At 40.2% G+C, this 24,290-nt stretch overlaps 1 protein-coding gene and 1 long non-coding RNA gene across 3 annotated transcripts in view; one reads left to right on the forward strand and one right to left on the reverse strand.

The window, feature by feature from the left end:
- The first annotated feature begins 5,458 nt into the window (after window positions 1-5,458).
- The window catches only part of LOC122874574 (anoctamin-1), a 252,254-nt gene continuing 233,422 nt past the window's right edge, over window positions 5,459-24,290 (forward strand). For both annotated transcript variants that reach the window (XM_044192613.1, XM_044192614.1), the window contains exons 1-2: window positions 5,459-5,938; window positions 12,320-12,712. In XM_044192613.1, coding sequence (XP_044048548.1) covers window positions 5,834-5,938; window positions 12,320-12,712 — 498 coding nt within the window. In that variant the 5' untranslated portion in view covers window positions 5,459-5,833. The remainder of the gene's footprint in view (window positions 5,939-12,319; window positions 12,713-24,290) is intronic.
- LOC122874578 lies at window positions 9,293-12,406 on the reverse strand. The gene is made up of 3 exons (XR_006377642.1): window positions 12,290-12,406; window positions 11,257-11,290; window positions 9,293-9,420 (listed from the first exon to the last, which is right to left on the reverse strand). It is a non-coding gene; the product is annotated as an uncharacterized LOC122874578 (long non-coding RNA).

Below are 24,290 nucleotides of genomic sequence, written 5' to 3' on the forward strand. Positions count from 1 at the left end.
TGAGTGTTGTTTTTAAGATACGTTGTTTTTATGATATTCCCTAATGGCATTACTCCTAGCAAAATTAGGTTGAAAAGGCTTTGAGGGGTATTGCTGTCCATCAACATATAAACATAAAAACTCTATATCATAATGATTAAATGTAAATGGCTTACACACATAACTACCTGTGAAGGCTTCATGATCTACGAATCCTACGACAATAAATTTAGGTACAGTATCTGTCCCAAGAATATATTTTCTTGATTACAAACCTGAGTGCCCGTGGGAATGCTGAAATTTTTGAGGCATACTCTGTGGATAGGGTATTTCGCATTACTGTGCATTAGATCCTTGGCATGAGCTAGTTTAACAGCAGGAGACATTGTGACCTTCTTTACAAAGAAGCTTGCAGATAGAATATTGACTCGAAAGTTATCTACAGTGTTGCGCATTAAACAAAATGCGTTTTTAGCTCTAATAAATTTGATCTTAATATCAACACCATTTATCATTAACTTGTCCTGAAAAACAAATCAGAATGTAAAGGTGCAATTAACTACCACACAGCCTCCTTCCGTATACCCCATTCTCTTAACAAGACCTTCGTTATCTCCTCCAGCTGTCACATACGCTGTAGTATCCATGCAGAATAGTCCAGATCCAAACTGCGTCTGCAGAGTATCCTTCCCATAATTTAAAAGACATTCTATAATACATCGATAAGGATAGATGTTTGACAACTGTGTCATAAGCCGATCCCCCAGCGAAATGTCCACTTGTGAAAATACAACCCGGGTAGTTGATAAATCCCACTTCATCTCCTTGTGCCAGATTTCCCCCGTTAGCTTTGGTGATCTTGACACGTGTATATAGAAAAGTAATGTTCAGATCCAGATAGTCATCGGTGCTTGCCGGGACAAAAAATTCTATTGGCGCAGAGTTCAAAATGGCTGCTAGAGGGGGGATTTGATGAAGGCAAATTTCTCGATACTTGTTTGTGTCAAAGGCACCATAAACAGATCTAATTCCAATTTAACACATTCATTCGACATATCATGTACCAAAGCCATTTCTGCTAGAATATATCTCTTGTCTGCTTGTTACTATGATGCATAACATTGATGATAACATCAGAAACAATGTTTTTGACTGCTGTCTTTAAATGTGGTGCTGTGATGGTAAATCCTTTCTTGAGCAGGGGAAATGCAAGTCTAAACAAGCCACGAAAAATACCCCCAAGACCTGCCCCATATTGAGAACCAAGACCGCTGTATCCTGGTAAATCACCACCAGCTTGTGCTGTATAGTACGCAATGTATCTGTCCATATTGTGCATATATGGTTGATACATGGTCACTTCTTGTCAAAAAGCGATGTTTTGTGGGTCGGAAGTGTAGTTTTCTTTTTACTTTTCCGTATGTAAAAGGTATATGTTGATTCTGATCTGACTTGAGAGATATTTCGATGCTGTCGATGTGTAAGGTAGTGTGGTCTGTTGTACGTCCTTGTGATCATACGATTGTTCGGTCCTTCAATACGTATGATTCTTAAAAGAGGTACATAGCTGTGTCCTACAGTTTGATATTCTATAATATCGGAATAGATGAAAATGTTGTACATCCCAACATTAATATCGGCAGGATGTGGTGCGATATACACATCAGGTGATATATGATCCTCATCGATTACCGTGTCCTCACGGGTTTCAAAGACTTCAAAGACTTATAGTTAGGTATAAATCCCAAGATTTGAGTAAGCTTTCCTTTAAATGTAAATTCCAGGTCTCTTAATGGTAAAACAGACACTCTGTTTGTGATAGTATTGTAACAAAGTTTGATGTACTCCATATTGTTTATAGATAAGCGAGAGTTTGTGTGGCATGTTACAAACATGAACACACATCTTTCCCTGCACCTTAGCTTGTTGAACGAGCGACCAAGCAAACTTTCACTGGGGAAAAGTGCACTGCTAATGTTAGTTTGCAGACTAGATGGCTGCTCAGCTGCAGCACAAGGAACAGCTTGAAAACATACCTAAAAATGTCACTTCAGTCTGGTTAGATGCTTGTGTGGTCCTTACTCTTCAGTACCACAAACAAAACGAATGCTGTCTGCTCATGACATGTAGGCTACAGTGCGAGTTTGTTTTCTTTGTCTCTTATTCAATCAAAACAGACACCGACACCGAGCCCAAAGAACGTTTTTCTTCCGTTTATTAATAAATTAATAATAATAATAATAATTATAATAATAAACTTGACAATATATTTCAAAAACACATTGACATTATTAATGTTGACTACAAAAAGGGAAGAATAAATGTGATTTCAGTTGGACTTTAATGTTTATGTGCTCTGAATATGATGAATAAAAAATATTCTGAGAATCCTGCTGTCTCTGGTTTGTTACTAAGGAACTAACTGTGAATTCCTCAGTCAGTAGTAAGCAAGTCAGTAGCTAGTTTTGTATGATGATGCCTTAATTTAATCAATATAATGTACCACTTAACTTCAGGGGGCACAAAAGGGGTAAGTAATAGCCAGGTAATCATGAAGTAATGAGGGACTACTCTGTATGATGTATCACTTTATCTGGAAGTGCACAAAAGAGTATTTGGTAAGTGTTTGTGCTATTCAGTGGCTGATTCATAGTTAATTGGGAACTACTCATGGAGAAAGTGGTCAGTATGTCAATTCACAGATATTTATGAACTAATCATTACCTAATGATTCATTAATATAGTTTCACAGAGTTTGTTCTCTAGCAACTCATCATCATTATGATGAGTTATTTAGGAACTATGTATATTATCAGGTCGTTCCTGATTTCTTTCTCACTCACTTCTTAGAAAATACTCACAATTTTGTGTACCATATTGTAAAGTGTTACCCAGTTCTCTAGTGATATAGCAGTTTCATTCATTTTCTGAATAAACACCAAACACTAGACCATTGAAGAGGTCTCAAAACTGACCTGTAAAATCCAGATTAGTCAAAACCTAATTTTACTGGTGTACACAAGTTTTGGTAATTGTTGAAAAAGCTTAGTTACAGTATGTGAACACAAACACCACTTCCTTCTGCTTCCTGTGAGAAATGACCTCTGACCCCTACATCTTGCTCCCAGCATCAAGTCAGAAACATGATATCCCTTGGGAGCTTGACGGCATGTGCTCTACAAGGTCCCTGCTTTCCTTTGCTTGATTCTCTGTATATTTTTTAACTCTTAAAGTCTAAAAATACACTTGAGTGCGGATGTTGCTGCTGTGTTACATAAGCTGGTGGGATTGAAGTGTCAGGAATAAGAGGTTGTACAGAAAGTTTCTGGATCTTAGTTCTCAAAAAGTAAACAATTATGGAAGAAAGGACAGTTTCTTGGAACAGCTTCACAGAGGAATATCTACACAGAATTAACTTCAAGCTTCATGTTTTGGTCACTTTTTAATATACTTGAGGTAAAATGTCACAAATTTCCAGGGTTACACTGTAAAACCTGATAGTAAACCTGACAGTAATGAAGTCAATTACTCAAACTGTATTTAGTCTATAGACTAAACTATAAACTATAGAGTTTTACGTACCCTAGCAGTGTGATCATTCCCACAGTATAAAATAATGTACCCACATCCCCAGAAATGTATCATGGATAATGTCTGCATATGCAACTGTAAGAATTATGTATGTCTTTCTTTGTGAGCTAATGAATATAGATAATAGACATATTTTTTCTGGTCAAAGTAAAAAGAAGTAAATGTATTCATTTTAGATTTATTTTAAGTCAAAAAATATCCATGCAGTAGTTCTAACAAGACTTTGTTAGATTGTCCTTTTATTCTGCTGTCCCGGGGCCCCATTTATATAACCGTGCATAAGATTCCATACCAACAGTTTATGTGCACACTGACAAAATGCAAAAATGGCAAAATACAATACACACTACACTCCCACAATTTACCAAGAATGGTCACTGCAAAACCATTCACGAGTACTGATATACATACTGTTCCTGTGGAAAAGGGCATTGTTACACACAAAAGAAAGTTTGATAGGCTGATGGCTGCAGCAGCTGTTAATGCAGTCAGTGCAAAATACAGGACAATTCCCGAAATTTAACATGTTCAGACATGGAGGTAAATGGAGGTCCACGTAGTATTGTAGCATGTTACTGGTGGACATGTATGTAGCTGATGAAAACACACATTCAATATTTAAAATATCTAACAAATAACGCTGTACGTAACTCCATAATGCAGCATAAAAAAAAACAAACAAATCTTATTTACACAGTAAATAAATGCATGCAGGTAGTGATGATGTGTCAGATGAGGTGGCTGGAGAAGGCAGAGTGCGTAAATCTAAGTAAAATATAAATAGTATATACTGTAAGTATTTAGCGAAACATGAACAGTATTATAAGATTTTTTTTTAAATCGACCAGTGCACTGTTCTACATTTCTATAAAGATATTTGATGTGATCTTGGATTTCTATAACTGATAATGATAATTCTATCATAGTTAATGTGGTTAAGATGAAAAGGAATCAGGATATTCAATGTTAATACCAGGCAACAGTTATAAATGAGGCCCCAGGACATAATACACGTGTTTGGGTAAAATCATATTTTTATAATCATATTTTACTAGAGACTGGCACCTTTTGATTATGATAAGCTATTGCTGATATGATACTTTGATACTCTTTTTTTGATGCAATTTAATGTGTTCTTTCCCATAGTTTAATCCAGACTTTTAGTAGTGACAGCCTTAGTGCAAATACGGTAGAGAATACAGGTCAAATACAAGCCAACACCCTAGGCTTGTAGTGCGTTAAATCGTCAGTATTTTTTTTAATTTGTTATTCCAGCACTAGCCACTTGAGGCGCTGTTGGCACCAAAAGGAAGCACATCTAAAACTTCAGCATATGAAATATCTACTCAATATACTTAAGTGTTTAGGAACATTGTATAGCCTGAGATGTGGGCGAAATAATGTTTTCAGCTGTTGACGATGGAAGCCCTGTGAGCACTATAACTCAAATTCGAGCATAACCTCGCCTTGCAGCATTGCTCTGTCATGTCTATGTAAATTTGGGGACATTCTGTTGACGTGACCCTGTTGAACATAAGTGCTTTCAAAGCCAAAAACATGTAGATATTTTTCTGCTTTCATTCGTACAGTGACACAGAAAAGTTCAACATACTTAAAGAGTCTCAAAGCAGACTGGTAGCTGTACCTCCTGCAGCAATATTGTTGTAGTGTTGTTGCAGTTTAGTTGTAAATGGAAGAATGGTTACAGTGTACTTAGTTGTAGAATGTTTTCAGTTCGTGAGCCATGCTGTAATTTCTTTTACACGTAATACATCACATTTGATCTTGCAGTGATTAGTAGCTACTGGCAGAGATAGGGAGAGAGAGAGAGATGTTGGATATGTATTGGGTTGGTTGATCTTGTAGTGATTACAGTTGAGTAGAGACAGAGAGTGAGGGAGGGCACCTTGTGTTCATCAGAGTTTTATCGTTGCCTAAGTTTAGATCTTGGCTCACAGACGGCTTCTCAAGTAACAAGGCTGCAGACTCACTTCAGCCACTCCACATTGAGATAGAAACAGAGCTCCACACAGAGCTTTAAAGGGAGACGCACAAAGGCACAGAACAGTGGCAATTCACAAGAAAATTAGAGGAGAGGCAGGAAAGGGGCTGTTAATGCAGGACACTGTGATATAATGAAACATTTTAAGAAGGAGACACAGGCATAGAGAGAGGAAGAGCACAAACTATTCTTTTTGGAAATAATTCACTTGTGGTTCATCACATCAGTTGATCTCTGCTTTTTACCTGCTGGGACTGGACAATGACAGAGGAAGTAGAAGTGGGAGTTGACCTCTGTCCAACCTCCGGGTCTGAGCAACATGCTCCACATTTTCTACAAGATGTCATCTTCCACGGCAAGTTTAAGGTGAGTTCTCCATGAGAGACAGACAGAGCAGACAGAGACTAACAGTGAGGGAGTAAAATGAGAGTTACGACAAGACAGACAGAGCCACTGAATGAAATCTGTTTAGGTATAGATGTACACAGTATGGACTGTCCATAGATACTTGTTATAGGTAACGCTATTACAGGAAGTATTTTGTGATTTGGGATATTGGCATTGTAAAAAAAAAAAAAACAAATGATTTTCATTTTTACAATAGTACACAAAGTACAATCAATTTGACATAATTTTTTTAACCTCACTGACTCATGATTTTCTGCCACATTTTGTTCTAACTCACAGAACCTTGTTTGGAATTGTTGTGGAGATCCCAAAGTTTCCAAAGATACCAGATATGTCAGGCTGAAGCTTAGGAAAATATGTATAAAATGATACCCAAGACATGAAATAAATCTTTCCATTTGATGGAATGGTGCAGACAAAAAAGATTTTAAAAGTCAGATTTTATTAAGTCAGTACCATGGTCATGGTACATTTAGTATTCTCACTGTCTTTTTACTCACAAAGAGTTGTAAACATGAAGTCATATAATAACTGATTCCCTGGACAGTGTTGATGACCTGTCATGCTGCATAACCACTGCTACCTCAATCCATGATGAAGATCAAAACAAAGTTCATTCTGCTTATTGTCTGGGAAGCAGAAAGCTCACAAAAGAGCTGGATTAGAACTGCAAGAAAGGGCCTCCTTCATGAAAACTCGATACACAGATTTGATCCTCTCTTGTGAACAAACTAAGAACTCTAGGAGGATTCATACATTTTTTCTTATTTCCAAAATATTCGCTAACTAGAACGCAACGTATGAGTGGTTAAGACTACTTGTAAATCATATCACATGATCATCTTCAGCAGATTGTGTTGCACAGTTGTCACGAAATGGTAAATGTTGAAATTTACATTTTTCTGAGCGCTTTAAGGACTTGTTGTCCATATTGAGATTGAAAGTTAATTCTTGCCTTCAGAAACAGAAGTTGACAAAAAATAGCTGTCCTGGAGCTTGATGAAAATTCCTTAAAGTGTTCAGAAATATTGAACTTGTGGTGAGATTGTTTTGTCAGTTTTTCATCACGTTTCCAAAATGGTTTGTTTTTCTGTAATACAAAAATGGCTTGTTGACTTACTTGACATTAGAAGATGGCGCATAGCATAAAACAAGTCACTACTTTTGGCACACTTAAATACACAGATGCCATTTGAGTTGCTAAATACCTGACTTTGGTGCCTGGTATTTGTAGTGGAATGCTCTCCAGTGCTGCAGGTGTGTGCAGAACATCTCTTGCCAGAGTCTCTATGATTAGTGACCTGTTTTTTCCCTGACAGTTACCAGATGTTTTTTGGTTGCTAATTTTAAATGGTACTGCTATTTTCACTTCCAAACATGTGCTATACACATGGAATGGATTGAGTAGCAAGGCATACTTTTTTTTTTAGTACTGGTACTGTAAGTGGTATTGTATTGGCAATAAAATTAAACAATAATCAAACAATAAAAAAAGAAATAATCAGCCCTATTTGGTGCTAATCTCAAAACTTTGAGCGGCCCTGAGTAAATTTAGCAAAGCACACCTCTAAGGTGTTAGAGGTACTCACAGAATCATTGCCATGTATTGAGGATGTGACCACAGCAAGTGAATTTTCACCTTGTGTTAGTCGCACAAGGGATAATTTGTGTTTACTAAGCACAGTCTGTGAATATTAGCCCTTTATCTGGCTTACTACTTACTATGTTGCTATGAACACAAAATCACAGCAAAATCTGTGATTTAATTGCAATAAACGGATCAAAAGGATCTTCAAGTGTAAAATGGGTGGAGTTCCCCTTTTAATATTGGTGCGTGCTCTCTGTGTAGTTTGATCTGTAAACACCATCCCTCAGATCTGTAGCCACACCTTATGAGTAGACTTCATAAGGAGAAATACTGTATTAGGCTGAGGCCATGACACAGCTCATAACACACTATTTATGTCTCATATAGAATTTACTTGAAGCACCACAGTGAGCAGCTGCCACCCCTACTATGGCACCCAACACCTGCCCGAGCTCCTGAAATCATAATTTTCATTCACCATGTCTCTATGCCATCCAAATTCCTGAATAGCTGTATCTGGAGCTCAGAATGAGCTCTATCTGTGTAAACTTCTAATTCTAAACTTGTAATTTACTGTTCGCTAAATTGGATTCCATAGTGATACTGCAGTAATTAATGTAACATTAGATGAAGGTGCAGTCTCTGTCTATAAAGCAGCTGGTGCATTCATCACTTACCTTGTTTTAAGTAATCAATTAATCACAAGATGTGATTTGAAACATTGATATAAAGATCAACTTGAATAAACAGCACAAAGAGCTACAGGTATTCCACTACAGGTGAGCCAAAGTGTTAATTTTACAGCCCAGTATCCTAGGAATTACCATACATCCATTTTAGACCACTCACACCTCAGGATTTACATGCAGACTTTGCTTGGAAAATTAAAGATAGTGGCCAAACATCCTGTTCATTTCCCTGACCCTGATCTAATGTGTGCCGCGTTGCCGTCACTGCCTATCTTTTCCTTGCAAGCTTTAATTAAATGTTTTAATGTGTTAAGATGGCCAGTAAGATGGCCAGTACTGAACAATGCAGCAGCATTCTGAATGAGTCTGAATGAGCAGCATTCTGAATGAGTTGAAGTTGTCGAATGGTCTTTTTGGGAAGACCAGACAAGAGACTGTTAAAATAGTCTGCCATGCTGGAAATGAAGGCATGAATGAGTTTCTCTAGATCTTGTCTGGACATGAGACCTGTAATTCTTGCTATTTGTTTGAGATGATAAAACACTGATTTATTTATTGCCTTGATGTGGCTGCTGAAGTCCAGATCTGAGTCTATTAAAGCACCAAGATTTCTAACTTTCGTCTTTATAGCTCTGGAATCAAGCCCCGTCTTGTCTTTATTTAATTTACGGAAATTTAATTCCATCCAGCTATTTACTTGTTCTAAGCATTGAAAGAGTGAGTCTAAGGGACCATAGTCACTTGGTGAAAGAGAGTAAATCTGAGTGTCGGGCCACACATGGCCATAGTTTGGACACCTCTACCATGTCTTTGGTGCAATATACTACACTAAAGACATTACAGTTTTTTTCCAGTTGCTAACAAGCATTGTTCAGTACTGAAACCCCATTTCAAAACTCTTCACACAGTCAGCGAAACAGAAGTCAATGCAGACCAAACTGTGAACCATTTTTCATTGCTTTCAGACAAAATGCATTCAGTGACCACACTGTATTTTCAGCACATTTTTCTAATGCTAACACACTGCATTCTGTAGGGGTGTAAGGTACTGAATGGCAACATCCCTGGTTTGAATCCGGCTGGGCACCTTTGAGGGATGTCATTCTTCATGTCTTTCACTTGTCATCCCTCTACTGTCAGCTCTCGGTTAAAGGCATAAAAATCTAAAAAAAATAATAAAATATAAATAAAATTATGAGATCAGGGCCTCTCAATTCAAAACAAGTTTTTAATTGCTGCTATAATGTCTGCAAACCACCAGATGCCACTGCGCAATGCCCCGAAGCTTCAAATCTTTTTTCTGCAAAAACAGGAAGACAGCCTCAAAGCTCCCATGGTTTCATCCATACTCACGCCCTATCATGTTGAATTTTGAAACTCCAATAACTTTTGCCCAGTTGTGGTACAATATCATCTGCTGTGGGAGTTTATTTCAGTGACTAACTGTGGCATATTATATCTAATTTTTGCCACAGGGTGCCATAGAGTGCCACTAACTGCCACAGAATGGCACTAACTGCCACAGAGTTCCATTAACTGCCACTAAGAGCCACAGAGTGCCACAAGGTGCCACAGAGTGCCACTAACTGCCAGAGAGTGCCACTAACTGCCACAGAATTCCACAAACTGCCAAAGAGTGCCACAAGGTGCCATTGAGTGCCACTAATTGCCACAGAGTGCCAGTAGTTGCCACAGAGCCACTAGCTGTCTTCTTTCTAAAAGTTTGTAAAAAAGGAGGATTTTATTTTCTTGTTGGGTTCTGTTGACTGATAATTGGTTATATTTTTGTCAAAGAAAAACTGCTGTTGAAATGTATTAGATGTATATGTGATGGTTAACAACTCAATGATACTGATAAAATAAAGTTACATATTGAAGCAAACTATTTGCTGAATCAATAAAGCTGCGGTTATCACAGGTAGGAACACAAGAGCAATAGAACCAGAGGAACTCAGAAAACAGGGTTGACATGAAAGTTATTATAACAATTAATGGAGCTAGGGAACACTGGGATTTCAAGCTAACATGAACAATGCTCAAGAACACAGGGAGTTAAAGGTAACATTTAATGGTACCAAATATGAAGATCAGGCATAGATGTACAGGGGAACAGAGACTATATACAAATGGGGGTATTATGACAATGAGACACAGGTATGCAGGACAGAGTGGGCCTCACACATGGAGAACACAGGGACCCTCTGCTGAGGAAACACCGGAACAACAAAACACCAACAAAGAGAGGCTAGGGAACTGAGGGAAAGTGAGGAACTGGCTGGGAAGAGACAGACAGAGCTGTGACAGCAGTTTGTTTTGATAATGAATAAACTTAATTTTTAGGAAGTAGTAGGTGACACACTGTGGCACACTTTGGCAGCTATTGGCACCCTTTAACACTCTGTGGCAGCTATTGGCACTTTGTGGCACCCTGTGGCAGCTAGTGGCACTCTGTAGCACTCTGTGGCAGTTATATTTTAATATTTTACACCACTTAACTATGTCAGTGTCAGTTGTCACTCTGCTCCTGCTTATATATTACGAAGAAGTAAAAAACAAACATGAAACAGTGAAAAACAAGTTTGTAAATAAAAATGTGTAATGTTATTTTTCTCATATTTTTATTTTATATTTATTAAGCAGCCTAAATGGTTTTTAAAATTACTATAAAAGTCATTTTTAGTAAAGACTGTATTTTTGTTTCTTTTTATTTCAAAACAAGAGTAGAATGTGCTTGCTAAACAAACATTCCTAAAACAGAGTGATGGCTGCTGACCTGTCACAACAGACCATGCACACTTACTTGGCCCTGCCCTAGTTGACAGCGAGTCAAGGGAGGCGTCTCGCAACTGTGCCACTCACCTATCACAGAGTGCCACTAGCTGCCATTGTGGTGCCACTAGCTGCCAGCGCTACTGGGAGGATTTCGATGCTGCTGTAAAGTTGTGCATGTACAAAGACAGGGTCAATATTTCATTAACTTTTGCTAGCTGGCTACTTACCAGGATTTGTAAGGAGGCTTCCAGGTGCTTCTTGCTGCGGTGTTGCCACATGCAGATAAAAAACAGATTTCCCATGAGGACGCTCACTTTGCAAACGATTGTTAATTGCATCAACATCATGACATTTAGAGCGTAACTTACTCAACTTATTAAGTTGTTGTCAAGGATGAAAGAATACTGATTTGGAATGAGTAATAATTGTAGTTCTTGAAACTCAGTATAATTACGCCATTCTTAAATTGTTTTTATTGAAATTTACCAAACATTAAGGACATCTTAAAAATATAATTTGCTAGTCAAATACTAATTTACTTTCGTGAAAACAACTTAAACAATAAATGTAAATTTAAGACAAAATTAACAGTTATTATTTATTTTGGTATGTCCAACTCAAACAATCACTTAAGGGATATTCAGATATTTTATTAAGGTAATAAAAAATAACTTATTGTGATATTTACAAAGCATTACAAAGAGTGTAGGCTATCTTAATCCAACTAAATTCTCAGCTCACTGGTTTATCCTTCACGAATGATAGTTCACTAATTAGCGAGTTGAATGTTCGGTCGAGTTTCAGTTCAATGAGTGGGACTACGCAGTCGGAGCTCCGGTCAAGCACTGAACTATTCGGTGAAGAAGTTTTTTGAACGAATCACTTTAATGAACTGATTCTAATGATTCAATACAATGAAAAGAACTGCTTCATCCATCACTATTATGAGTTGGAATGCACCCCTACCCTCTAACTCAGTTCCCCAGAGGAATCACAGCTAAATATTACCACCTACTGACAGAAAAGAGCATAACAGGACTTAAATTGGACAACCTGATCAATAGTAAATTGGTGGTCACAAATTTGTCGCAAACAGTAAAGGATTTATATGTATATGAATTATTAGCTCACAAATCTTATATAAATATGAATTTCATGACTCATAAAATCCCTTTTTTGTGAGCATCACAGAAACAAAACTGTTCACGTAGACAAGCACTTCTGCCTCTACATGCAGTTTCCTGTGTCCTAAATCCTCACCCCTCTCTGTGTGTCCCCATGTGTTGTCAGCTACTGAAGGCTCTAACCCCAGAGGAAAACACCCACTGCCAGCACGGCCTCTACTTCCAGGATGGTCAGCGGCGTGTCGACTACGTCCTCACCTATCCCGTGAAGAAGCCGACCGGGGGGCGTTCTAGCCGACAGCCAGCGCACCTGCTCACTGAAAATGCTGTTGCCCGCAGCCTACGCCGTGGCCCCCAGAGCTGTGACGAACATCTCCGACATCACCGAGCACAAAGGGCGAGAGACTCATCGTCCCTGCCGTCATCACCAGTGGTCGACGTGGAGCTGGGCTGTCCGGGTGAGACCTTCAGCGGCCAGGAGGATCACAAGACGTTCAGGAGGGAGGAGTTTGAGGGGAAACTCAGAGACATGGGGCTGGAGTTGGAGAGAGATGAGGATGTGAGTTTACATCTTTATCCATTTATTCTTCCCAGAAACACTCAACTCCACCTAAAATCTATTTCTAATAGTGTCTGTAATCAGTGGCGTTTTTATATGTAAAAAAATGGTGGGGCACCAACCACTTCAATAGATACTAGGCTACATACCAGGAAAACTACAGTACAGTACACTACTTGCTACTACACTTGCAGGTCTTGTACACATACACAGAGGAAGAGAGAGATAGTGTTTGTGCGTAAGAGAGAGAGAGAGCGAGAGAGAGAGAGAGAGAAGGAGAGCAATTACACAAGTTACATTACCACTGTCACAAGCCTCAATTAAGAAAGAAATATTCCATAGTCATAAACTGACACAACTAAGCTCAGAACAAATGAGCTTACAGGGCCATAAGTGAACAGCAAAGAGCTCAACACCACTGAAGGCCACAACGAAGCACACAACTTTTTAGAGATACAGATCCATTCTATAACAACAACCTTAAGAGATAATGGAAACACTGACCATCTATATTAAAATATTCTTTCACTCACCAAATCTGAGGGCTCACTTGAAGAGAAAGGCGGCACGGCAGTTCTTGCTCTGGGCAAACTTCTCAATAACTTTGGGGATGAAGTCATGTAGCTGCTGAATCAGCTGCCTTTCGATGGACAGCATGGCCAATGTGTTGAGTCGCGGCTGTCCCATGGTATTGCGAGAGAAAGTTTTTATCCTCTTCAAGGTGGAAAAGCTCCTCTCTGACTCAGATATCATCATGGGAGTTATGATAATTTTCAGCAGTGACGGTCTCAGCAAAAGCCTCTTCTAAGTTTTTCTCGAGGATGGATTTTAACAGAGACAGGGCCAGCTTACCAGTATGAAGCTTGGTGTACAGAGTGGTCAGCTCAGACTTCAACATTTCCTCATTTCCTACAGGCCATAGTTTCACAGCACAGTCATGCTCAAATGTAGGGAATGACAGGACAAATTGTGGGAAGAGCGAGCTGTCAACTAGCTTTGCAGCGATCAGGTGGTCGCTCTGTGAAACCCAATGTTCCACCTGAGTGCACCTGACTGTCGCATGCCTCTTTCATCACTGGTGCTGTGTTGGTTACTGGTTGGCCTGCCTTACCTGCTCCATCATGAGCAGTGGTGGCCAATTTATCAGTTTGCTGACGCATGTTCTCGACATTCTCCTTGAAATGGATGAGCGCACTACTAATCCCAGGTGCATCAATTCTCTGTTTTGGCGAGTGTTAGTGAGTGTTGCATAAAACATCCACTTCTGGCATAAGCAAGGAAAATATTTCCAGCAAATGCAGAAAGGCTCTGTCCTGGAGTTTCTTTGACAGGCCACATGCCTCACTTATAGTGGCATCATCCCATCCGGGTTGTGTGTGTATCCATACAGTGGAGCAGCGGGGTGCGGTTCTCCCAAACTACACTGACAGTTCTACTTTTAAAGTTCCATCACACAACAGGTGGCCATGGAATGCATCTCTTTTATTGTTGGGAAACATGTATAGCAGCACAACCACCATTTATGATTTACAAGAAACATCAGTTGTCTTGTCTGCCTGTAAGGTGACAAATTATGTCTCGTCCATTTGCTTGGCTCCTGGCACTTCTTCTCCCTGTGCACTTCATACATACAGTCCAACAGTTCGTTTTGTACGGTGCTGGATGTCCCTTTGAAGATGGGCTGAGCGTCATAGTGCCTCTGAAGCCTCGAATCGCTGTCACACATTCTTAAAAATACATCTGAATATTCACAGATTCAGAGAGTCCACCGACTTCATTGTGGCCCCACAGTGCTGTTTCATATTTTCCACACAGTTCTGACTGTGCATGTACCTGTTTTCTCCACCTGACTGTTATGCTGCTCAATGGAGTGTAGGAAGATATTTCAAATCTTTGTAACCCGTCCTTGACCAAGTACCATCTCCACCAAATAGCAGACATGGAAGACAGATAAGTGCCTTATTTTGTACGTTAACCGTTAGCCACTCCACGTTACACCTGCAGTTAATTTTACCAGCATTTTGACTGATGACAGTATCCTGTGGCTGGTGGGCACCGAGCTGCTTTAATTCCAATTTCTCCTCCAATTTAAGGGTTTCAAACCTGTGCTCGAGTATGAAATCCACTACTTTCATTTTCTCAAGTGAGAAAATGAAAGTAGTGCGTTAGCTAAGAAACTCCCCTCTTCTTGCCGACTGTAAATTCCAAGACAGTGTTGGTGCCAGACGTCACAGACAGATAGCCAATCAACTCTGAAATATGAAATGACGGTGAAAGATGATCAAATTTGTGTGATCTATATTGAATACACTAACACTCTGAGCATGCATATTCATATTTTCCCACGTACAATACACATTGCATTGTGAGAGAGGGGCTAGCCCCACATTCAGGCCACCATAGGCCTACTGTGGACACGAATCGGGGTAATGCAGTCTGAAGCAGCAAGGCAGGGACCAATAAACATAAACTAAAATCCTAACACAAATGATATGCAATTTAGGACGATCTATGCCATATTCATAGATAATAAATTATAGCAGATAATAATCTTTGAGAATTAATAATATAATTTGTTTGCACAGTTCTTTCTGGTGACAACAGGTGGGGCTATGCTACTGTCTGTAATCTATTTTACAAACAGACAAGACATTCTCTTTACAAAGGTAACACAGTTAGCACAAGTCAATGTGGGCTTGTAAATTGAAAACAGTATGTTGAAGAGTTTTGGAAGGAGGAAAAAACAAAGCTGCACTGGCCCCTAAAGATTTTTTGGATATGATATAAAGTAGCAACATCTAATAAGTTATCTTAGTGAGCTATGCAGAGAGTGGATAATAAAGTAGATAAAGAGAAAAGTGCAGATTAAAATAGAAAAAGAATAGAGAGTGAGCAGGGATATGGGATATCTACCTGGAGTACTTTTTCCAAAACCTTATGAACCTCCTACCAGAAAGAACCTAATAATGGGCAAGACCATAATATATGGTAATTATTTGCCTCTGAAGACCTACAGTCTCCAGCAGCTGGAGGATTTGGTGTAATGACATTTTTGAACAGGAATAATAAAGAACCTAATGAGATTTTTTCCAATAAATCTCTCCAGCTGAGCATGAAGTTTTTCACATTGTAACTCACATACATTCTCCCATTCCTCCTCCGGTGTACTTAGATTACCCTCTCTTTCCCATTTTTGTTTTACATACAATGAGTTACAGTTTGTTTGTTGTAAACCCCTTTCCTTCATTAACTGCTCAATATAACTGCCTGATTTCTGAAAATCTGTAAAAAAAAAATCATTATTAATCAAGCCATACTGCATCCCCAGATTTTGAAAAATTTTACATACATACCTCAGATGTAGAAAGGTCCCTTACTATGGCCAAATGAATATGATGATGAAAACTGATACAGAACTGATTAAAGCCCATTCTTTTTAGTTTAGCATGCTCTGTCTTGCAAAAATGCGACTTGGACTTCAGTGTGAATAATATTTTACTTTTCTTGATTGGACTGAGTAAACCATTCACCTTATAAGTTACAAATTTAACTGCTTGCATTTGCAGTCCGTCTTCACCAGAAAAATGTCCGATTCAATTCAATTTATTTCAGTTCAGGGGGGGAAGCACAATGCAAAGACCACATAGAATTTGTATTTATTTATTTATTTTTTAAATAGTAGAATAGTAATTGTAGTGTTAATATTAATAAATTAGTAATAATAGGAATGATAGCTATAGGAAAAATAATGTCAGTATTAGTAACAGAGCCAATAACAACAACTGTAGTAGCAGTTGTCGAGCAGGAACATGGGGGCAGCAGGTGGCCCACAACCACAGATCCAGTCTCTGCAGCTCCAGAGGCAGAAATACCTGCTGAAAGCGACAGAAGGAGAGGAGAGAAACGAGAAAGCACAGGACTACGGGAGAGAAGATGTTGAGTTAGTAATGTAATGGGATAAAAATGCATACAGATGGAGAGGGAGAGAAGGAGAGAGGAAAGAGAGAAAAGATGTTGAGTTAGTAATGTAATGGGATAAAAATGTATACAGATGGAGAGGGAAAGAAAGACAGAGGAAAGAGGCGCATCATGGGCGCATCTCCCGGCAGTCTAGGCCTATAGCAGCATAACTAAGGGATGGTTCAGGACTCACCCAAGCCGAGAGATTCACCCAAGCTCGAGAGGACTCACCCAAGCTCGATCTCTCATACGCATACATTTCACTTGCATATGCAGTGAAATGCTGTACTGTAAGGCCCCACTGTCATAAAGGAGAGCAGCGTTGCAACACTAGCAGGCTGAGGTGAACAATAAAGAGTAGACTACACTAAAGAAAGGATCGGATTCTGATCCGCTTTTAGCTGATCGAGATTAAAATATGCCTGGATCAGCCCCTGATAAGGATTCTTAGGATTGGCTCTGGACATGTCTAGTAAGAAGAACAGTAAGAGCTAAACAGTTAAATTCCATTTGTCGGGTCTGCTTTTTGACCCTAAACAAGCCCCAATGGAAAGAGGGCTTAGTGGGAGAGCCTCTCCTTTAACTAATTACTTCGTCCACGTAATATTTCAAAATGACTTCCCAAAAAGAGTACAGAAAATGTATTTTCTTTTTCATTTCATGTACTGTTTACTGTACATGGAATGTTTATTGTTAATATTTTTGTGTATTAATTACAATATCATATATTCTGACACTGTATTATTGTATTACTATTATGTATTATTTATCATATGTTGACACTTCATTTATGTATATGCTTTGGCAACACGGTTAAATCAAAATGGCATGCCAATGAAGCCTCAATGAATTTGGGGGGCAACACCAGACATCACTGTAAAAGGATTCAGACCCCCATTTGATCACCCTTGATGAACACTTCCACCTAGAGGTCATTTGCTAAAAAAAAATCTTCTAGTGACATGTTTCGTTCAAGCTGCTTAGCAGCAATAGTACACATAATACATTATTACATATATTTTTTGGCATCTTATGGGTCATGAGTTGTGGCTGAGTCAACATCTGAGAGCTTATCTTCATTTTTCTTGCGCTTTTCTTTCTTTCTTTTTAAGTTGATTTAACTTGAATAGTGTTGTTTTTGTTTTTGCCAAACAATACAATTTGATGGGAAAAATTATCTCAGTGAAATGCTAAATATAGTTACATTTTTGCATTTCACTGATTTTATTGTTTATTTTGTATTGTATTTTTCAACAAAGAAAACACAGCTCTGTGTGACAATTCAAAATATAAAATAGTAATAACACATGTAATACAGTGCTATTATACACAATACCAGAAAGGTAGTGGTTGCGGTCTAAGGCTTTTTAGTCCTTCCCTAAGGGACAACACTGATGGGTCAGGGAGGGATCCTGAAACAAATTAAACATAAAAAAAACAAATGTTAAAAGTACAAGTATTAAATTCATCATCCATCCACACTTCTCTTGCAAGTTAAAATTGGTAACATACAACAATATGATCATGATTACACAGCCAACAGTATGACAGTAAAATAATAATGACCATCACCTGTGTATGCTTGATAGAGCGTTGATTTACATATACTTCCAGCAGATGACTTTGGTTTCTTAACCACTAAGTCCTGAACAGGACTTAGATTAACAGATCCCCTGAGAATGATAGAGAAAAGCAGCCATGATTGTGTGATAATGCCTTGCTTTAATATATCATCAGTTATTGTCATAGGTTTTTCACAGTGTTGCACAAAGTTACTTGTGCTTGTGCAGGCCATAGATGGTGGTATCGCCTTCACCTGCATCGTGCTGTAATGGGCACTCTGAAACAGCATGGCCACAAGATGGTGGCATTCCACTCATGTAACACACCTGCTGCTACAAGAGGAGAGGGTGGGGATGATAATTACACAGAGCAGGAACAGGACGGCAGAATAACTCACTCAAAACACGAAGGTGTGAATAAAAGGGAGAATATGGCATGACGCGTGGGTGCGCACAGCAAGCGCACGTACACACACTCACACACACAGTGAACTTATGTTAGAAGAGCAGTATGGACGGCCGTTACGCACTGTGACATTCCCAATGCTCTTACAAATATGTTAAGAGAGAGCCTCAGCATATGACAGCTTGCGGTGCATGTATCGGCTCTCTACAGCGATGACTGTGTGTGTGTAACGTGCCCAGAGCTGACAGTGTGTCGCTGGTTGTTCAAGCACGTTCAATACTGAATGAGTCAGGGAAAAACCAGATGTATCACGCAGATAGAACCAAATAAAAGGACATGGTAAAGCCCATGATGCCACTGTACATATGTCTTCCACAGCCATCCCTCTGAAGAGAACTGTGGAGGAGGACAAAGCCCTCATAGAGTGGGCATGAATGCCATGCTTTCTGTAATGCACAAACAGCTGCTGCGTCTGTCTGAAAACTGCCGTGTGGGCAACATAATGGGACAACGCGCGTACCGGACAGAGGCAATATGATGTTTCTTCCATCTCATTTCTGTGAGGAGGAGGGAAAACACCCTCCAGGGAAATAACTCTTGATCTGAAAGAGCTAGTTATGACTTTGGGCAGGATTCAGCCTCAAAGAGTGCGTAAAACCAGGGGCAAATCCCATTGTGGTGCCAAAGAGCACATGACAGGTCACTGTCTTCTGACTCCTTTCAGAAAACACTTAACTAGCGGATGCACAAAGACAGATCTCTCTTCATTGTCTTCATGACAGGACAAGATGGCTGCAACATATGTTTTCACTGTAGATAGAGCCAAATTTCTATCCACTAACAGCTGGAAGAAAGTCAACACAGGAGACAGAGGGTACGATGTGGGATCTGTATCCCTCTCCACGCACCAGCGCTAAAAAGCAGACCATTTCGCTGCGTAAGAGGCAGTAGTAGATGGAGTGCTGAATGCGCCCTGAATAGTGCGTACTACAGACCTAACCGTTCCAAGTGCTCCCATTCAGGGGCCAAACCCACAGACCCTGGCCTACCACTGGAAAGTATAGGATTGAGCTGTCCAGCTGGGAGAGCACGTCTCTGTGCCACGGCAGTTGCCATGGTTTTCCTGACAGCAGCTGAATCATTGATGGAAACCATGAGGTGCGCGTGTGCTCTGAGGCCACTAGAATGACCACTAACTTCTCCAGAATGTGCGCTAAAAGGAGAGGAATTAGGGGAACTGGGGGGAAAGCGTAAAGGAGAGCTTTGGGCCACGGCCGGTGGGAGAAGGCATCCACTCCCAGTGGGGGAGCGTCCTATGCCACTGTGCATTTTCTTGTGAGGACAGATCTGCCTCCGCTCTCCCAAACTTGTCCCACAATGTTTGAATAAGTGTGGGATTCAGCCTCCACTTGTTTTGAGAAGGACCTCTGCGTGACATCAGATCCGTGGCTAAGTTCTGTTTGCCCAGGATATATGGATGGAGAGTAGGTTCGTGTGTGACCACAGCAGGAGGCTTCTGGCCATTTCCAGCAGCCGAGCTGAGCGCACACCACCCTGGCGATTTATATAAGCTGCAGCTGTCTTGTTGTCTGTCTTCACCACCACATGTTTGTCTTTCAACAGTGAAACAAAGTGTTTCAGCACTTTCAGCACTGTAGACAGCTCCAGGCAGTTTATGTGGAGAGATGGAGGCTCTGGCCACTTTCCTTCCACAACTTGACTGACACATTCCTCCCCATCCTATGAGAGACGCGTCTGTGTACCGATATGTGTTACATAGCTCTCCCGAGGGGAACCCCAGCTGACAGAACGTGAGGGGTTTTCCAATACATCAGGTTCGACTGTAGGGAGGGAGGGACCATCATCATGCGCAACTTGTGACGAATCGGGTCGAGGCGGAGATGGCCAAACCATCTCTGGAGTTTTCTCATGTAAAGAAGACTCAGAGGAACTACTACATGGCTGCTGACATCATGCCCAGCAGGCGCATCACAGACAGAGCCGTGACCACTTTGTGAGGTGCGATGTGCAACAGGAGAGAGCTGAGCGCTTCCAGCCTGGCTGGGGACAGCCTGGATGAATCCAGACACACTCCCAGATAGATTATTGATTGGGAGGGGAGGGGGGAGCTCTTTCGACAGTTTATGGCAAATGGTGATTCACAAGCTCCACCGTGTGGAGCGCTGCGCTTTCCCTGGAGGACATCATCATGATCAGATTGTCCAGATAGAATGAAACTTTGATTCCTCTCCTGCGTAACGGGTCCAAGGCCGTTTCCACACATTTGGAGAAGGTGCATGGAGCCGAGAATAACCGAATGGCAAACAGTTACTGTACTGTACTAACAGTACTGAAACTGGACTCCTCTGAAAGAGAAGCGCAGGAATTTCCTGTGCCTAGGGATGATGGGAACATGAAATTAAGCGTCTTTTTTATTCATTTTGCCATCCACTGTTTCATTGAAAGCAGACTTTGAGCACACTGAGCAGTGCTCTGAAAGTGGGTGAGCAAACATCTGAGGAGCCTGTGTGGACATTACATGAAAGAGCCCTCCCTGTGTGAATGTCTGCTTGACACAGCCAATGGGAGGGCAGGGCCGAAAAGGCTGCTGCGGTGTGTGGGTGTCAGTAGAAAACTCGAAACACTCATTATCTGAATCAGATTCATGCCATGGTGAAAAACCTCCACTAATGCATATTGATGAGTGTGTGGGGAGGCTGCAGAGAGGAGAGAGGACAACTGATTGTTAGGAAACTGCTCTTTATTGACAGGTAGTTGGCTCTGAGGACATGATGAGGCTCTGCTCCAAGAGGTGTGTCTCTTCACCTTCCTCGGTCACTTCCTATATGTGAGTGACTGCCTGCTGGAGGAGCGGACCAAAGAGCCTGTCGGGGCTGATGGGGCCATCCAACAAGCCTTTTCTGATTGGCTCGGAAAGCTGAGACATGTGGAGCCAAATGTTGTGCTACAGCATGGTCATCCATGCCATGATCCATGCCTGTGCCACTGTCGAAGCCATGGAGAGTGTCAGGACAGCTGCCATTGCCTTCCCAATCTCACTTGCCAGATCAGGAGGGAGTGCCCCGGGCTGAGCTGCAATAGAGGACGTGGATGAGGTGAGCAGCGAGATGTTGTTGATGGCCGCTGCTGTCTGAGCGGCGTACTGATGAGCACAGTCAGTGAGGTGGGCGGTGACCTGATCATGAAGAGAAGGCAGTGTAGGCTTTCGTCTGCCGAAAAAGGTTACTTTAGGAAGCAAAATGGAAGCTAGACTAGGTTCCAATGTGTCCAGGTGTTTATACCATGGATGCAGACCTGAGAGAGGCCCATGTAGGTCACAAGGGTGCGAAAGAAACTCTTCATGAAGACATGGGGCTTTTGAAGAGAGTTCAGCAGGACATTCAGGGTGACTGCGACGTTCACATAATATAGTACAAGCCAAGTTAGCCCTCCGAGCTAATGCGTGCTAAATTCACCACTTCTAAGCAGAAGGCAGAAGATAACATTATCTCTTTCTCCAGGCAGCTGCCTCCATCTCACTGAGACTCACCCTGGGTCTGGGTCCGCAACTGCCTATACTCATCACAGACATCTTATCCGTGCGGACAGAACGACTTGACGTTGTGGAATGATTTTACGGAGAGCAGCGTGAAAGCGAGGAGCGTGAAAGCGAGCAGCGCTCACTCTGCAGCTACTTCTGGGGACTGAAATTTCCCCAAAAGTACACTGCACACTGACAAAACATCAACAACTTTGACAGGGTGACAGAGGTAAACGAAAATCTTCATATCTACATCCAAGAGAATTAGACGGTAATGACAATGGATCCTGTGGATCTCTATCCTTTTTATGAAGCAATGGAATTGATGCCTGGTAGAATGTTGGAGGAAAGTGACCCAATTCTAATGATTCATTAAAAACCTCCAACAGGACGGAGATAAGATAAGAATTCAGACATACAGCTGTCTGGGACAGGTGCCTTACGGCACTGTAACATATTGCTTGAGTGATCTCTTCTAGAGTAATAGGATTTTCTAAAGAATTTTTAACTTCCTCACTAATAGAAGGGGATATCTAGGTTGCCAAAAAACTCCTCTTTGAGCCTAATTTCCCCAGTTGATTCTGTTGTATATAAATTAACATATAGCTCTTTAAATCCTTAATTAATCATTACTTGTTCTGTTATACTTCCAGAATCTGTATGAATTTTAGCAATTAATCTTGTTCCAGTTGATGCTCTAACCTGATGAGCCAGTATTTCCACAGGCTTCTTGTACAATTTTTCGTAAAATGATTTGGAAATTAATGGTCTCTGATAAGAGTGAATTCAGTTTGTAGAGAAGTCCTTTCGGTTAATGAATCAGGATTGGGGCCTGTTGCATCTATTTGGCCACAAATAAATGCCTTCATTGCTTCCCATAACATTTACTTAGAGACATGTGGAGTGTTATTAGACAGATTTTATGTATTGGATGACTGTTTAAACATATAGTAATGTATTTTCCATTCGCCAAGTTCTGGATGTGCGTATATTATTGTATAAATGTAAGCTGTAATATTTATGGCGCACGATCTGACAGTAGAATGGCCTCATATTGGACACTTTTTACTGCAACTTGGAATCTATAAATAATCAATTCTGAAACATACTAAAGATATTGTATTTTGTTCTACATGCTAAGCCATGTAGAGTGGCCCAATTTGCTTCTATTCATTTTTGTCTGACAAGCTGCCGGCTTGCTGGGATATCTTCAACCCCAGGACTTATAGCACAAGCTAATGTCCACACATGGAGACCACTACCAGTAACCGATCCCAACTTCTTAAAGTAGTTTTACACTGCTTCCTTTCTGAAAAGCACTTCTGAAAGAGCATGATTTTAACATGAAACATGAAGGTACTGATGATATTAACAATTGTTAACCAATGTGTACTCCAACTGTCATAACACAGAAGAGTATTTCAAATAAAACAGATAACTTGACAGATAAGTCTCTGTTAGTGCAGCTGCCCAGACAGGAGTATCTTAGGTTGAGTAGTGATGGATGCCATCACATTTGCAGAGGATAAAGAAAATGGGTGATTACTGTTGAAATATATATATATATATATATATATATAGTAGATATTGAAAATTAACAGATTAGCAGAAAATAATAGTATATATCTTGATTGAATTGGATGTGAAGTACATTTAAGTTTAAAACTCTTAGAACATCATTATATCTTACAAATGAGGTTCATGTGACCTGTACTCACCAGAACATTTTATACTTCCAAGTTATTAAAAAAGTGATTCAGCATTTAGTGCACAATTTGAAAGTTATATTTGTAGTACTGGTCAAACGTTTGTACAGACTAAATGTATGTAACTTTTAATCTAAAGGGTGTTACTCTATTTTTTTCTTATGGTCAACAAATGCCATGAAAAGACCAAACAATGTATTAGTCTGTCTCTCAATACTTAGTATGATCAAATAATTGTGGGTGTTGGTCTTTTCTTAGGATTTTTTTTTTGTACTGAGTGAGTAAGTGGGCCATCCATTTTAATATGTAGATCCCTCACTCCTTTTTCAAACCCACACCTTAAGAGCATTCTTCCTGCCTTGTTTAGTGTGATCTGCAGTCTCTTCATATCTCTCTGAGCTGC

The sequence above is a fragment of the Siniperca chuatsi genome, linkage group LG4, assembly GCF_020085105.1.
Source record: "Siniperca chuatsi isolate FFG_IHB_CAS linkage group LG4, ASM2008510v1, whole genome shotgun sequence".
Lineage (NCBI taxonomy): Eukaryota > Metazoa > Chordata > Actinopteri > Centrarchiformes > Sinipercidae > Siniperca > Siniperca chuatsi.